General features: G+C 31.4%; 1 protein-coding gene across 1 annotated transcript in view; it reads left to right on the top strand.

The window, feature by feature from the left end:
* pigs (pickled eggs) overlaps positions 1 to 18,041 on the top strand; it is a 278,343-nt gene that overhangs the window by 226,800 nt on the left and 33,502 nt on the right. Inside the window, exons 4-5 of the mRNA XM_065507898.1 lie at positions 931 to 1,049; positions 1,161 to 1,444. Coding sequence (XP_065363970.1) covers positions 931 to 1,049; positions 1,161 to 1,444 — 403 coding nt within the window. The remainder of the gene's footprint in view (positions 1 to 930; positions 1,050 to 1,160; positions 1,445 to 18,041) is intronic.

Raw genomic sequence — 18,041 nt, 5'->3', positions numbered from 1 at the left:
CATTTTAAACGTTTATATTATACAGCTCTTATTTATGAGTAATTCATACAAACTGGATTTATACAATTTGTATTTTTATAATTCTCATACAGTTTATTTTCTTGTTGCGTAAGAATACTGACATTTCATGTAACCCATCGTGAAGGCAATTGTCCTTTTAGTATCTCTAAGTAACCTATAGTGTAGTCACTTTAAATGTTCATTTTGTATTTCACTTTAGAGAGTAGTAATATTTCCCACCAGAATTAATCTATTGGGTTAGTTATGTAACTAGTTGTTACCCTAAAATATAGGTAAAATCACTAGTTCGACACAGTCTCCTAAGGCAGCTGGAAACTCTCATTAAAAATTCTCATTTAAAACATTTCTCTTTTTGGTAGATTCTGCTTCTGCTCTAGAGCACAGGTTGGCATAAGGAGACCATGGATGTAATGTAATCTAATCAGCTATTGATTGATTAAATAAATTATCATGTTCTGTACTTGGTGGCTATGAGTGCTGACTACTGCTCTTGAGGTATTATATAAAAAAACATAAAATGATATATTTCAGAGAGAGAGAGAGAGGTAGTTTGTATCATAGAGAAATACATAGAGCGGAAACTAGAAAAAACTCAAAATAATCACACATACGAGTGTTGGTTACGTTTTCACATAGTTTTTTTACTAATACAATCTCACCCCTTAGGTTTTTGACAACTGAGTTAGGTCTTTGACAGGAGAGTTTCCGATCTATGTATATTTATCTATGATTTGTATTCTTCAGAGATATGAAAATTTCAAAAAAAAAATATTTGATAATTTATTATTATTAAGCAAACCCTCGTTATCCCTCAGCGGGTTAAATTTGTGTTTATTTTTTTTTATTAAACATAATTGATTGATTTGTTAATAATTTGTTTTCTTAATTTGCTTGTGTTTTTTTTTGCAGAAAAAGCCTTAAAATTATAGAGTGCCTATTATTCGAAACAGACGACCTCATTATGAGAAAAAACGAAAAACATGTTATTTTATGCCTTTTAGAAGTGGCCAGAAGAGGAGCTAAATTTGGTGAGTCTAAGAAAAATAACAAAAAATACTAAACATAATTTAAACCTAATTAATCACGAATTATGAAAACTCACTAACTCTAATTATGTTCATGAATTTCTTTTCTCACAGGCATGCTCGCTCCCATGTTAGTGCAAATGGAACGACAAATCGATCGTGAAATTGCCGCCGACAATAAAGCCAATGGCATCGGTTGTGGCACACAAACCGAAAGCGATTGCAATGGCTCACAACAGACCGATGTTGGAGTGGGCACCGAAACGGTGGGCACTGAAACCGATATATTCGATGACAGTGATACAGAAAATGATGAAGAAGATGATCAAGGTCCCATGCTAATGTATGGACCACAGCCACAAATTATTACCAATGATTTGAAGAGTTTAGATGAAATGGTAAGTTTGAAGTTTATTTATTTTTACTTAAGAAAACAAAAAACTAAAATCAAGCTAATTCAAAAACAAAACTTGAAATCTGAGGTGTTATAATGATAATTATGATTATAGTAATCACTAAAATAATGATGATCATTAAGGTAGCTATTAAAAGGTAGTTAGGTTATATTTAAATATAGCTATTAATAGATAGAGGGTTTTGTATTAACTAAATATTGATTAAAACTCCAGTATTTATGGCTGTGCGGTCAGGTTGATAACAGTTTGTTGGTTTGAAGACATATTTTGTAAAATTTTTTGTTTAATGTATTTACTTTATTTTGACCTTGATGTGATGGCTTTGTTGATGATTGTGATTTTAAAAATATTTTTTTTTTTTGATTGTTTGCAAACATTGATTAATGACCATTAACTCTCTCTTTTTGTAATTGAGCCTCAATAGTGAGTTTTTTTTTTTTTTATAAAGTCACAGATTAGCATCAATCTTAGGTCTTTATACAGTCACAGTTTAACTTCAATCTTAGGTCTTTATACAGTCACAGTTAAGCTTCAATCGTAGGTCTTTATACAGTCACAGATTAGCATCAATCTTAGGTCTTTATACAGTCACAGTTTTACTTCAATCTTAGGTCTTTATACAGTCACAGTTAAGCTTCAATCGTAGGTCTTTACACAGTCACAGATTAGCATCAATCTTAGGTCTTTATACAGTCACAGTTTAACTTCAATCTTAGGTCTTTATACAGTCACAGTTAAGCTTCAGTCGTAGGTCTTTATACAGTCACAGATTAGCATCAATCGTAGGTCTTTATACAGTCACAGTTTATCTTCAATCTTAGGTCTTTATACAGTCGCAGATTAACTTCAATCTTAGGTCATTATACAGTCGCAGATTGGCTTCAATCGTAGGTCTTTATACAGTCACAGATTAGCTTCAATCGTAGGTCTTTATACAGTCACAGATTAGCTTCAATCTTAGGTCTTTATACAGTCACAGTTTATCTTCAATCTTAGGTCTTTATACAGTCGCAGATTAACTTCAATCTTAGGTCTTTATACAGTCGCAGATTAGCTGCAATCGTAGGTCTTTATACAGTCACAGATTAGCTTCAATCTTAGGTCATTATACAGTCGCAGATTGGCTTCAATCGTAGGTCTTTATACAGTCACAGATTAGCTTCAATCTTAGGTCTTTATACAGTCACATATTAGCTTCAACCATAGGTCTTTATACAGTCACAGATTAGCTTAAATAGTAGGTCTTCATTACTTCAATCGTAGGGTTTATACAGTCACAACTTAGCTTCAATCGTAGTTCTTTATACAGTCACAAAATAACTTCAATCTTAGGTCTTTATACAGTCATAGATTAGCTTGAATCATAGGTCTTTATACAGCCATAGATTAGCTTCAATCGTAGGCCTTTATACAGTCACCGATCAGCTTCAATCGTAGGTCCTTATACAGTCACAGTTTAGCTTCAATCGTAGGTCTTTATACGGTCAAAGTTTAGCTTCAATCGTAGGTTTTTATACAGTCACAGTTTAGCTTTAATCGTAGGTCTTTATACAGTCACAGTTTAGCTTCAATCGTATGTCTTTAAGAAAAAATCATTCTTCTTTTTTAGCACGTATTTTTTTTCTTTTTACTTCATTTTACTCCACAAAAAGTGAAATTTCTAAATTCCAGTGCACTCAGTCATCTCCGTTTTTCCCTAGAAACATAAAAAACATGACCAATAATAATAAGTATTTTCCAAAAGAAATTATTCTGTTACAATATTCAATAAAATAATATTTTTTCTTAGGAAAATGTTAAAGAAAATAATTTCACTTCTAAGGCACACCAAAACAACTACCGAATAGTGAACTAAATTCATAAATTTATTTCGTTATTTTTGTTGTTGTTTTGTTCTTTTAATAAATTGAATTAAAGTCACGTTTTATGTTTAGGGCGCGCGTGCCTATAAAGTCTATTAATAGTTTTAGTTTTTCTTAAAACCAATAAAAAAAAATAAATTACAATATCGATAAATTTATGTATGAACAACAAAATGTGCAACTCCAACATTGTCATAACAGTAACCAAAAAAATAAAAAAATATCCATGTTGTTTGATAACGACAACTCGAAATATAACACGGTGGCCCACTTTGGGGAGATACATTTCATTTTAGACAAATATTTATTCATAAAGCCAAGAAAGAAAAAAAAAACAAAAAACAAATACAAGCAATAGCTTTAAGCCATATTTTGTTTTGAAAATAAAAACGTTTTAATAATTGTTTTTCAACAATATTCAACACTACAACCAGCCAACAACGATGGTGGTGGCCGGCCACAGATATTTGTGAGCAGCCAGCCAGCAACCGATCAATCGATCGATTGTTGTATGTTGTTTATAAACATTTTAACACACATTTTAAACGTACATACACTTAAAGAAAATTATACTTGATGATAATTATATTGTAGAAATAATACAAACATACAAGTGACATGTGTGAGTGTGTCAGTTGTAAGATTATGACATGACATAAGATGCTGGACATCAGACCAACCAAAACACAACATACAGATCTGCCGACAGTCTGTGCCATGGATTAATAACATAATTGCTTTTAAATTGATTTAATTTTTTTTTGTGGATTTCATCGTGTTTTCATGTTGTCTGAGATTTTTAAAAAAAAATTTAAATAAATATACTTCGATACGTCTATTAGATATTAAGTTAAGTCATGTCAATGCGGGCATTATAACTATGATATAATCATATATTTAAACATGTTTATTAAAGCCATAATGACAATCATAAAATTTAATGGTTTTAAATAAATATCAACAATTAGGGAAATAGTTTTAAAGACAGTAAAATCTATTATTAAATCAAATAAATTAGCTAGCAGCAAATAATGACATAATTTCTTCATATGCATTTAAATTAGGTTTGGTCCTTCGAACCATCTTAAAGCTTAGATTGTAGGTCATTCAAATATATAAGTATTTATACAGTCCAAATTGTGCATCAATCATTAGTGCTGCTTCCGTACAAGTTTAGCTTCAATCGAAGGTGTTTATACAGTCCAAATTTAACATTAATCATAGGTCATTATGCAGTCTAAATATTGATTCAATTGTAGGCCTTTATACAACCAAAGTTTGGCTTCAATTATAGGACTTTATACTGTCCAAGTTAAGCGTCAATCGTAGGTCTTTATACAGCTACAGTTTAGCTTCAATCGTAGGTCTTTATACAGTCCAAGTTTAGCATCAATCGTGGGTATTTATACAGCCACAGTTTAGCTTCATTCGTAGGTCTTTATACAGCCACAGTTTAGCTTCAATCGTAGGTCGTTATAAAGTCACAGATTAGCTACAATCTTAGGTGTTTATACAGTCCAAGTTTAGCTTAAATCATAGGTCTTTATACAGTCCAAGTTTAGCTTAAATCATGGGTCTTTGTACAATCCAAGTTTAGGTTCAATCGTAGGACTTTATACAGTCCAAGTTTAGCTTCAATCGTAGGTCTTAATACAGTCCAAATTTAGCTTCAATCGGAAGTATTTATACAGTCCAAGTTTAGGTTCAATCATAGGTCTTTACACAGTCCAAGTTTAGCTTCAATCGTAGTCTTTATACAGTCCAAGTTTAGCTTCAATCGTAGGTCTTTATACAGTCCAAATTTAGCTTCAATCGTAGGTATTTATACAGCCACAGTTTAGGGTCATTATACAGTCCAAGGTTAGCTTCAATCATAGGTCTTTATACAGTCGAAGTTTAGTTTCAATCATAGATATTTATACAGCCACAGATTAGTTATAATCGTAGGTATTTATACAGTCCAAATTTAGCCTCAATCGTAGGTCTGTACAAAGTCACAGATTAGCTTCAATCGTAGTTGTTTATGCAGTCCAAATTTAGCTTCAATAGTAGGTCTTTATACAGTCCAAATTTAGCTTCAATTGTAGGCCTTTATACAGTCCCAGTTTAGCTTCAATCATAGGTCTTTATACAGTCGAAGTTTAGCTTCAATCGTAGGTCTTTACAAAGTCACAGATTAGCTTCAATCGTAGGTGTTTATACAGTCCAAATTTAGCTTCAGTTGTAGGCCTTTCAACAGTCCATGTTTAGCTTCAATTGTAAGTCTTTAAACAGACACAGATTAGCTTCAATCATAGGTATTCAAAAGAAAAAAAAATCCAATCGAATTTATATTCTGAAAGTTGTGCTTAAACTTAGAAGAGGTAATAACTTATTCGTCTTTTAAATATTTAAAATATTGGTCCTTCGAACCGTATCATCAATTGCTGAACTAGTTCCTGAAATTTAGTAAAGAAATATAAATTTTTCTTTCATATTTTCAAACCACATAAAAAACTTTATACAAATAAAACCTGAACCATAAAAATCCCTGTAAATTTAAATTTTAAATTCTTCAAATTGTCATAACACCTCTGAAATCCCTTTACAATAAAATATTACCCTATTTCTACTTTTGCTTTTAACTATACAAAAATATACTTCCTATTTCTTTGTAAAATTTTCTCTGCTTTAAAGATTATAAACTATAATACCCTATTAAAATGCATTTTTATTATAAAAATGCAAACAACTAGGAATTTTCTCACATGCTGCCCCCTTAACACATTCAAATACTACTGCTGGTTGCATTTCACTTGATGCACCTCATCATCATCATCATAGTCAGCAGCACACAAACATAGTTTTATAATCTTTGAGGCATCATCATCTTAATATCCCAAGTTGAACTCTCATTTGAAATAATGACCCCAATTCATAAGAGATTATCAAAACTACATGAGAGAAAAAGTATTATTTACCTAAATACCAACAAATTTCTACGTGTTTTACACAATTCTCAGGTTTCGCAGGGGGGAAAGAAAGAAATACCAGAATAAATAGCAAACAATAATAAAGAAAAATACGCATAAATGCATAAGAAGGTGAAAATGTCAAGCTAAAAACAACAATATGAATAAATATTTTCAAATACAGCGAGAAAAAAGAATAATAAATAGACACCAGTGGAACGAGCAGGCATAAGAAAATTCAAATATGAAATGTACAATTTTGTTCTAGGCGAGTGAATGAATGACTGACTGAACGTATTATAGCAGACATCTGGTGAACTTCTAGGGACTCCAAAGCTAAAAAACACACAGTCAGACCCCAACCATTTACACCGGCACTTATAGCGTAAAAGAAATACTAAAACTACACCCCCCCCCTATTTTACCTTTTAAATGCACATCACGTATCATGCTTAAAAGCTACAATAACAACAAAAATATGAAAAAAAAAAACTAACAGAAAATATTGTAAACAATATTACAAGTTTAAGGAGGGAAAAAGTTCAAATGGGAAAGGGAGAAAGAGAGCTAGAGGAAGAGTAAAAAAACGTTATTACACGTGAGTGCATAAATTATAATTATTACAACTTTTGTAAGAGTTAATGCTTTCGTTGTTGTTGTTATTGTAGCTGTTTTTTATGACCTTATGTCACGATTTTTCTAAACTGATTTTTCACCAACAACAACAAACTTCTTCGTTTGAAAACAACAAAATCCAAACAAGACGAAGAAGCCTACAAATATGGTGGTGATCTCAGCTGTAACTAAGTACAAAAACAAAAACGCTACTGTTTTGCCGTTATCTTAAAACATGGCGTTTAATTACAATTAAAGCGTTAGGCCACTAACGCTTTAAGTAGTAAATTTAAAGGCATTTGGTAGTTAAATGTTTTAATTGTATGATTCGAAGGACCAATTATTGGAAAACTTTATGAAATCAAGTAAAAAGCAAACTTGGTTTCATTAAAATTTTATAATTAACTTAACAAAAATAAATATACCTGAAAATGTAGATGCATCTCTGTCCTTAATTTTAATTTTAGTCATTTTAAATTCTATCGCTTAACGCTTTTCATTTATTTTCTGTTTTAACTTGTTTTTAATTTATTATTTGTTGCTAGATTTTTTGCAGTTTTTTTCCTCCAAGTTTAGTTTATTGCAAATTATGAAATAAACCAAGTAGTTGAGTTTTTAACTTAATCTCATTAAATGTTTCACAATCATATGAAAACAACTGTGTGTGTGCATGATTCATGCAACTAATGGAAATCGTTACAAATTTCATAACTTAAAAATTTGTTTGATCAATCTAAAATGTTAATTAAAAAAATTTGCATAAATTTTGCTTTTTAAAGACATTTAAATGAAAAACATATTTTACTTTAAAATCAGAAACAAGAAATCCACCAGAAATTGCTATAAAAATAGTAATTTCTATTTTAAATGGAAATGCGAACATTTTAAAATTTAATTAAACTATTTGTTTACTCATAGCTGAGTTACTTAAATATTTTAATAAATGGTCCTTCGAACTGTTTTAATTAATTTTCTTGATGTTAATCGTCGTTTGGAGTTCAGACAATCATCATAAGATTGTCGAAAACTAAATGCATCCACAACGTATCAGTTTTTCGTGCAGATTGAAAATAATGCTGGTCAAGAAAAATCGATTTTTGGCCAGAAACATGAGTGATCACAGATTAAGCTCCTTTTTTCGATTAAATGCTTATTTACAAAATTATTAAGGATTTTAGATTTTTTAGTTTTTTCATATAAAAAATCGATTTTTTATTCGAAATATAGTGATCACGGATCGAGCTCCTTTTTTCGATTAAACGTTTATTTACAAAGTTATTAAGGATTTTAGATTTTTGGGTTTTTTAATATGAAAAATCGATTTTTTATATAAAATATGACTGATCACAGATCGAGCCCCTTTTCTCGATTAAACGCTTATTTACAAAGTTATTAAGGATTTTAGATTTTTGAGTTTTTTCATATAAAAAGTAGATTTTTGGAAAATAGAAATATGAGTGATCACAACGCTTGTTTACAAAGTTATTAACGAATTTAGATTTTTGGTAAAAAAATATGAGTGATCACACACAGATCACTTATTTACAAAGTTATTAAGGATTTTAGATTTTTGAGTTTTTTCATATGAAAAACCGATTTTTTTATCCAAAATATGATTGATCACAGATTCTCGATTAAACGTTTATTTATTAAGGATTTTAGATTTTTGATTTTTTTCATATGAAAAATCGATTTTTGGTAAAAAAATATGAGTAATCACAGATCGAGCTCCTTTTTTCGATTAAACGCTTATTTACAATGTTATTAAGGATTTTAGATTTTTGGGTTTTTTCTTATGAAAAATAGATTTTTGTTAAAAAAAAATATGAGTGATCACAGATCGTGCTCCTTTTCTCGATTAAACTCTTATTTATAAAGTTATTAAGTATTTTAGATTTTTGAGATTTTCATATGAAAAATCGATTTTTTTATCCGAAATATGAGTGATCACGGATCGTGCTCCTTTTTTCGATTAAACGCTTATTTACAAAGTTATTAAGGATTTTAGATTTTTGAGTTTTTTCATGTAAAAAGTAGAATTTTTATATGAAATATGAGTGATCACAGATCGAGCTCCTTTTCTCGATTAAACGCTTATTTACAAATTTATTACGGATTTTAGATTTTTCATATGAAAAATCTATTTTTCATCCGAAATATGAGTGATCACAGATCGATCTTCTTTTCTCGATTAAACGCTTATTTACAAAATTATTTAGGATTTTAGATTTTTGAGTTTTTTCATATGAAAAATTTGGTCAAAAATTTGAGTGATCACAGATCGAACTACTTTTCTCGATATAACGCTTATTTACAAAGTTATTAAGGATTTTAATTTTTTGGGTTATTTCATATGAAAAATCGATTTTTGGCCAGAAATATGAGTGATCACAGATCGATCTTATTTCCTCGATTAAACGCTTATTTACAAAATTATTAAGGATTTTAGATTTTTCATATAAAAAATCGATTTTTGATCAGAAATATGAGTGATCACAGATGGAGCTCCGTTTTTCGATAAAACGTTTATTTACAAAGTTATTAAAGTTTTTAATTATTTGGGTTATTTCATATGAAAAATCGATTTTTGGTCAGAAATATGAGTGATCACGGATCGTGCTCCTTTTTTCGATTAAACGCTTATTTACAAAGTTATTAAGGTTTTTAGATTTTTGAGATTTTTCATATCAAAAATCTATTTTTGATCAGAAATATGAGTGATCACAGATAGAGATCCTTTTTTCGATTAAACGCTTATTTAAAAAGTTATTAAGGATTTTAGATTTTTGAGTTATTTTATATGAAAAATCGATTTTTGTTCAGAAATATGAGTGATCACAGATCGAAGTTGAACCGAGTTAAATCATAACAAATTCTCAAGATTAGTATTTATACCTTATTTTCTACTTAACATTAATATTGTTTTAAATATTTCCATTTCAAATGCCCACCATTCCTATTTTAAACATATAAATCTCTCAACTGTAAATATCTATTCTCTATGTCAAACTAAAAATCTTTTGACATCTTTCCCTCACCATAAATTTATGTTTTCAGAATGAACAACAAAAAAAAAACGATTTAAATTTCTGTAATTACTTTTATACTTGCTGTCACTTTGAATGCATTTAATTGTTTAAACAAAAGAACATTTAACAACAATAAAATTATAAAAAAAAAATCAACAACAATAACAGAGACAGACAGACAGACAGACACAGTCAGTCATTCATTTATTAATGACAATTAATTATAGTGTTTTAGCACACAATCATTTTAGATGATTTTTTATTATAATTGTGGTCATGGTTTGTCAAACTCATAAGTGAAGCATTAAAATGGAAGTGGGTTATGGCTGGCAATGAATGATTAAAGGTGCTGGGTGCCGGGTGCTTGATGCTCAAGCTGCTGTAACAATTGCCAGTGCAGCCAGCCATTTACATTTGCAAAAAAGATCTTTAAATAATCAACTTCATGTTGTAAAACTGATAATTGTGATTTATTGTTAATGTCACATCATTGCGGTTTTATACAAAATAAATTTCAAAAAATAACAACAAAAAAATCGATAAAAAATTTATTTTTTTTAATAAACTTAGCAGACACTTATAAGAGGCGAGAGCAAAAAAAAAATCTCATACAAACACAATGTAATAAAAATTTACATTATCAAATATTGTTTATAAAATAATAGTAGTGAAAAAAAAGCGTTTAAAAACTGCTAGACAAAAGTAGCAAGTAAAGTGAAAATTTGTTTATGGCATTTAAATGATCATTATTAAAAGACCATTCACTGATCGATTCGATAACGTTAAATCATCGTGTTTACGCGTTTTTTGTTCGTTTTCTTTCTGCTTCATTGTAGTGTGTTTTGAGGCGTTTTTTTTGCCTTTGTAAGAGCAGTAAGTAGTAGTTTGTATTCGTAGATGAGATTTCAAAATCTACCGAAAAACAAATTTATACGTATTTAAATATAATTTTTCACTATTACGTTTTTTTTTTGTTGGAAATTGATAAGTATTACAAAATTGCTAGTTAACCCTTTAGGTAGGTTGGTTAATCCTTGCCAAACAATTTTAAATTTTAAAAAAATTATCCATTTTAAGAGTATAGCGAGTGATTAATAATTTTTTAATTTGGAAGACTTCAAAAGTAGTTTTAGTGGGTCAAATAGTTTCCAACCTGAACTGAAATAAACAGGGGATACAAATGTAAACGAGAGCCAAAATATACTTCAAGATACAAATCTATATATATAAAAATGAAATGGTCCATGTATGTAATGGCATCACGTGAGAACGGCTGAAGCGATTTGGCTGATTTTTTTTTATTCGATTCGAAATTTTCAGGAGATGTTTTGTAAAAAAAAAAAAAAATCCGGGTAAAACTCGGAAATTTTTTTTTACTTTAATCAACTGTAATAAAAAAAGCCTCCTAAAGTATGCAGTACAAATTTAGATATTTTATTTGCAAATAAATAAGAACAGGCAGGTGTATGTGGGTTGGAGAAACTTGAAGAACTAACATTAGTAAATAGCTACCGGGCTATTATTTTTATTATAATTTATAATTTTTTTTTTTTTAAATTTAAAATTTTTTTTTAAATTAAAAAAAAAAATTATTTTTTAATTTTTTTTGTGAAAAAAAAATTCGGCTTAAAAAATATTTTTTCCGATTTTGACCCATTCTAGGTCCAACTTACTATGGTCTTATATTCGCCGTTGCAAAGGTCTTTGAAATATCCATCATTAGATATCCATATTGTCTATATTAATGACTTAGTAATCCAGATATAGGTCAAAAATCGAGGTTGTCCTGGTTTCTTCCTCATATCTCAGCCATTTGTGGACCGATTTTGCTGATTTTAAATAGGAAACTTCTCGAAAGAATGTCTGACAGAATAATTGAAGATTTGGATCTCGAGGATATCTGGGGTCTTCAGAAAATTGATTTCAACAGACAGCAGACATACAGACGGACGGACATGGCTTAATCGACTCCGCTAATCCAGAATATTCTCACGAAGGTGAAGGGTATAAAAATATGCAGGAGTTCTCATTTATCAATTCTGTTTTGTTGGAGTCCATAGAAATACTTTTTATTCAATCACTTATTATACCCTTCACCATGAGTGGCAAGGGTATATATAAGTTTGTCATTCCGTTTGTAATTTCCACATTTTTCATTTCCGACCCTATAAAGTATATATATTCTGGATCGTTATAGATGGCGGAATCGATATAGCCATGTCCGTCTGTCCGTCTGTGTGTTGAAATCAACTTTCCGAAGCCCCCAAATAACTTACATACACGATTCATACATCAATATCTCCAAAATTCCGGCTCGGTCGCTATCTCCGAAATTCCGGCTCGGTCGCTATTTAAAATCGAGAAAATCGGTCCACAAATGGCTGAGATATAAGGAAAAAACAAGGACAACCTCGATTTTTGACCTATTTTTGACCTATATCTGGATTACTAAGTCATTAATATAGACAATATGGATATTCAATGATAGATATTTCAAAGACCTTTGCAACGACGTATATAAGACCGTAGTAAGTTGGACATACAATGGGTCAAAATCGGAAAAAATATTTTTTAACCCGAATTTTTTTTTTGTCATAAATTCTTTTTCCAAAAAAATTAATTAAAGAAATTAAAAAAAAAATTTTGAAACAACTTTTTTTAAAAAAAAAATTTTTAAAATTTAAAACATTAAAAAAAAATTTTGATTTTGTTTAAATAAAAATATTTAAAAAAAAATATTTTTAAGTATAATTTGGCACAGCTGAATATAGCTCTCTTACTTGTTTTTAATGAAATAACGGTTAGAACTTCTAAACATCACAAATACGGTTGACATTAACTATAACAGCGGCTACGATATACTGACTCACTCAAAACCCGCTGTTACTATTTATATACACAGCTTCATCTTCTAGAAGTCTCATGAATAATCTAACGGAAAAACTAGAATGTTTTATTTCCACAAAACAGCAGAATTGCAGAATTAATTTGTTTGGTATAGAATAGTGATATTAATATTAATATTATATTAACCCCTCAACGAATTAATTTCTTCACATTGTTGGAATTGGGGGGAATAAAAAAACAAGGAAATGTTTTTCTTCAAACTTCAAACAGCATCTCTCTGCTCTTTGCCATACTTATGCAAATTATACAAAATATTTAACATGAATGGAGACTTACATACTTCATACACACATACATAGTCTGCCTTTATATTTGTGGTAATTTGATTAATAAATTTTCATTTTGTTAAAGATTTGTTTCTCTTCTCGTTCAAACATTATTCGGGTAATTCGTGTTGAAAGTTGATAGCAATTTGCCCAATGGCAAATTTAAGCAAATAAAAATCAGCAACAACTAAGAAAAACGAACCAAAACAAAAAAAATCCAAAAAAGAAATATTTAAAAATCTAACTTAACTGTCGGTTTATTTGACTCAATCAAACAAAAACTTCAAATGACTGACTAAAAATTATACATATAAACAGGCATACAAAGCCAAAGATGGATGGATGGACGATGATTTGTTTCCAAACAACAACGTAAATTTTTGAAAATAACAGCAACCACACAAAAAATAACAATATTAAAGGCGGTGTTGTTACTCATCGAAACTGATCAGTAACCAAAAACAACATAAAATAAGGCTTAAAGTCACACAATCTCAGCCAACATTAACAAACACACATCGTTCATCCCCATGCGCCTGAGCAGCCAACCAAACTGCAACATCTCCCCACAAACCAAAAAAAAAAAATAGTAACCAAAAATTCAAAAATTATTTGTAATCGTTAATCAGCTTGGAAAATCCTTTTTTTGTTTTTGTCTATTTTGTTTCTTTTACACGAAACCTCCGACCCATCCAATGTTCGCACTTGGATTAAAGGTTTTTGTTTCCAATTTTGTTTTTTTCTTTTCCTAACTCACACAATCAGTTAGGAACCGTATGTCTCTGTAGTCTGTATGGAATTGTAATTTTTAGTTTGGAGTTGGTTTTTTGTTGTTGCTGTTTTTGGTATCTAGTACCAATGCCAGAAGCCAATGTAAAATTGGTGTTTAAATTTTGGTGTAGTTGACTTTACATGCAAGCGATCATATGAACAACAGCAACAGTAACAGAAACAACAGCAGCAACAATAAAATAGCGAACAATGAATTTACAATTGTTGCTGCTGCCGAATTGTAAATTCAAATTTAACACATAGATCAACAACATGAATCAAAAAGTTAAATAAAAACACACACCGAACAGGGATGTTTCACAATAAAGGGGCCCAAATGGTCTAGAACTTGCTATGCTAAGGTTTGTCAAACCCGGAACAACAATTATGGTTTTCAGTTCAAAGCTTCAACTTTCGGTAGTGCTGCTCTAAAACGAAAGTAATCAAAACTTCTTATCATTGTTGTTTACAGGGATTGATATCCAACTTTAATTTAACTGCAATGGCCGCCCGAAAAAGATACCTCAGATAACTAGCTAAATTAATCAGGATGATCTCAAGATTACTGCAATAACCTTCCAAAAATTATGCCTGAGAGAAACTTGATTCATTAATCACAACAGCATCATGGACACCGCGATCTAAAAGATAATGAGGAATTACAACCTGTATATTTGGAACTGATTTAATGATCTGTGAAAAGTATCGGTGGTGTTCTCGAGATCTCTGATTCTGGAGATCAAAGACTTATCAGAAGTCTGGATAAATCTTGTTGTCTATTGGGCTATCATTCTGACATATGATCATTCCTTGACGGGGATTTCATAAAATCTTGACATGACCAAAAAATTATGCTGACGAGTTAACCTTCTGGAAGTAAAGGGCGATGACGATACACAGTTAATTGACAACGCTACGCACGGATAAAAGTTTAAATTTCTCAGATGGTTTCTCTGGTATCCGACTCAACCCTACAATTCATACCAAATCCTTCCGATGTGTCCACTTTAAAAAAAAAAAAAACACAAGCTGCGAAGCGTTTTGCTTAACTGCAGATACACCCAGAGTCTCTGGCGGAAATCGAACCCGCAACCCTCAGGTTGATAGTCTAGCACACTATCGTCTAGTCTATCGGGGCACCCCATGATCTTTGATAATTTTGATTCAAAAGTATCCGCGGCGGCATCGTTTTCTTTAACAACTTGTAGTTTAGATTATCTTTATCTGATTTTTAATCTGCAGATCAAAATCTTGTTAAATCAGAAGAAATCTAGTTCTCTAGCAGACATATGGGCCTTCCTTGACTGTGATATCCTCCTCATAGAAAGGATTTTTAGAGCTCACCACAAAAAATTTGGACAATACTAAACAACCATGTTGACGAGCCAACATTCAGGAGTTGAAGGACGATCATGCTACATGTATAGTTGCTTATCTCTTTAGCTCGCCAGATATCGCAGTAGAAAGTGTTCAGATGGTTTCTCTGGGATTCATACCAAATCCCTCCGATATCTTAACTTCAGCTTTTTAGTCAGCTATTTACAAAGAACCCTTAGAGAACTAAAGAGATACGAAGTGTTATTAGTAAAATGTATACCTATTTTTTAATCATGATGAATAAGATCTTAATCTATATGAGGAAATTGATAGATTGATCCCAATATTTAAACCCGAGCCAATGAGATTCACATATACCAATCCTTCTGCTATCATCTGTTGCAAAGACTTTCGAAGCTCTTCTGCTTATGATACTGATATAACTTCTTAAATTTGCGTGTCACACGGACGGCATATTCATGCTGAATAATATTGACTATTTCAAGTGATCCCAATCTTGAAACCTGCGATCCAAGTAGATCCTTATAGGCAGATCACTTTGCAATCATACTTTCCAAAAGCCACCCAGGATCCAGAAATCTTTGATTGTCTCACAGACATCATATCCATACTGATGATGAAACCTGCGAACCAGGTAGATCCTTATAGGCAGATCACTTTGCAATCATATTTTCCAAAAGCCACCCAGGATCCAGGAATCTTTGATTGTCTCACAGACATCATATCCATACTGATGATTAATAATTTTGATGAGACGCTTAAATATTACGCAAACAATATTCTCCTACGAAATAGGTGGATCCTTTAGCAGATAATTATGCTATCAACTATCGTACTTGTCGAAAGCAATCCTGGACATACTTCGTTCATCTTTTTCCAACAACCCGAATAGATAGATCGTAAACAATTAGAGTAGTCGTAGTCATTTGCCAACTCTAGATGCAAAGGTAGGACGGTTCTTATTGAAGTTGAATTGTCGTAAGCTTTTAAGATGTCCCCGCTAAAACCTTCCAGTTTTGATGCTCTAACAACATGAAGAGATGGATCGTAAATTATATAATTAATTGAGAGAACAGCTGTTCGAAACACTTTAAAGACGGATCAGATCGCGTTCCATTCGTCACTTTTCATTAAGTTCTGCAAATGCTTATGAATCACTCGATATTTTCAGCATCTCTTCTCTCCTTATGGCTCTGAAACAGTCGAAGACCTCCTGTCTCCTCCAATACATCGTCCTGTTAACAATGTCTAACAACATGAAGAGATGCATCGTAAATTATCCAAATAGCTGACAGAGAAACCTATTCGATACCCCATAGAATTTAACAAAGAGCTAATCAGGAAAGATGAAACACTCCAGAATGTTCGATGTAACGTTTGACGATCTTTTCTTCAATTCTAAACATATATCGATTTGTGGATTTGGAAATCTTGATGGTTACATTCAAGACAATTGATCTATTCAGTAAGGTCACCCTTACTGAATAGAGAAATGTTTAAAACTGCAAAAAAATTGGTCTGCTTTAAAGGGTCTTCCAAATACCATCTAAATGGGATATAGTTCCAGTATAGTTCTGTATCTCATTGCAAAAGGAACTTGAATAAGAGCTTCCCATAATCAAGTGTTTCCTTAAAGTCAAAGTATCTCTAATATTTATTTTTAGCTCCTTGTGAGATATTAAAATACCACGTCTATGTGTCATATGTTAACGTTATTCCTTTTAGTCAAGTTAGCGGTTTTTGTATACATTTGTTTCATTGTTTGTTTGTTTGTTTGTTGGTTCGACCATCAGGTCATAGAAATACCATTTTTGGTAGAAATCCATCACCATCACCAAGACATCTCGCATATCATCTCATCACAATCACCAAAAAGACCAAGCCAACAACCAACCAACCAACCAATTCCTTAACAGTAGAATGAACGAACGAATACTCTCGGCAACATACGTTTAAATATATTTTAAGCCAAGTGTAAGAGAGATTGCCAATTACTGATGAATAGTTTTAAAGTCATCTATTGTTGCTGAGATGTTAGTGGCGTTGGCGGTGTATGGCGCTCGTTAGTAAGTTGGTTGGTTGGTATCTCGATAGATAGATAGATGCTAGGTAAGGCTGGTTGTTTTGATAGATGGATGGTTGGTTGTTTGTGGTGTTTGGTTTGTTTTTGGTGTAAGTGGCGCTTTAACATTTTTCGCGCAATCGTTTGGCATTTCTTTCTCGCCATTATGTAGCAAAATGCCACATAATCATACAACACATGCATATGCGCAGTTAGAGAACTGCACCATAAACTATGAAATTTATGCTGGGTTTAGTGTTAAGCAGTTGAGTGGAGTTGAATTGAGTTGAGCAGATGATGATACCATCAAAAACCAAAAGTGATCATCATGATGATGATGACGATGACGATGATGATGATGTGGTTGGTGGTTGATGACGGTGATGCTGATGGTGATGGTGATGACTATTATTATGAGGAGGACGTTGATGATGACGTTGTTTGATGGCTAGACAGCAATCAGTAAAACAGACATTGCAATGTTTACGTTATGTTGCAGCTACATATTTCAGTTGTTATATTGTTGTTGCAACCATGCAACTGGCAACTATCGTTTTCATTATAAAGATCAATACAACGTAAATGTAATGAAATGAAATGCCATAAAACTGTTTCTGTTTTTTTTCTTCTTCTTCTCAACTTAAGTCTTCCAAGTTTTGGGTAGAAACATGAACGCGTTTAACCATAACTTTCGTTTTCATTCGAGTGTACGTGTGTGTATGAGAAGTTTAAAACCCTCCACAGCACATTCATTCACAGGCATTCACACACACATGAA

Source organism: Calliphora vicina, chromosome 4, assembly GCF_958450345.1.
Source record: "Calliphora vicina chromosome 4, idCalVici1.1, whole genome shotgun sequence".
Lineage (NCBI taxonomy): Eukaryota > Metazoa > Arthropoda > Insecta > Diptera > Calliphoridae > Calliphora > Calliphora vicina.
This window is presented reverse-complemented; position numbering and strand designations above follow the sequence as displayed.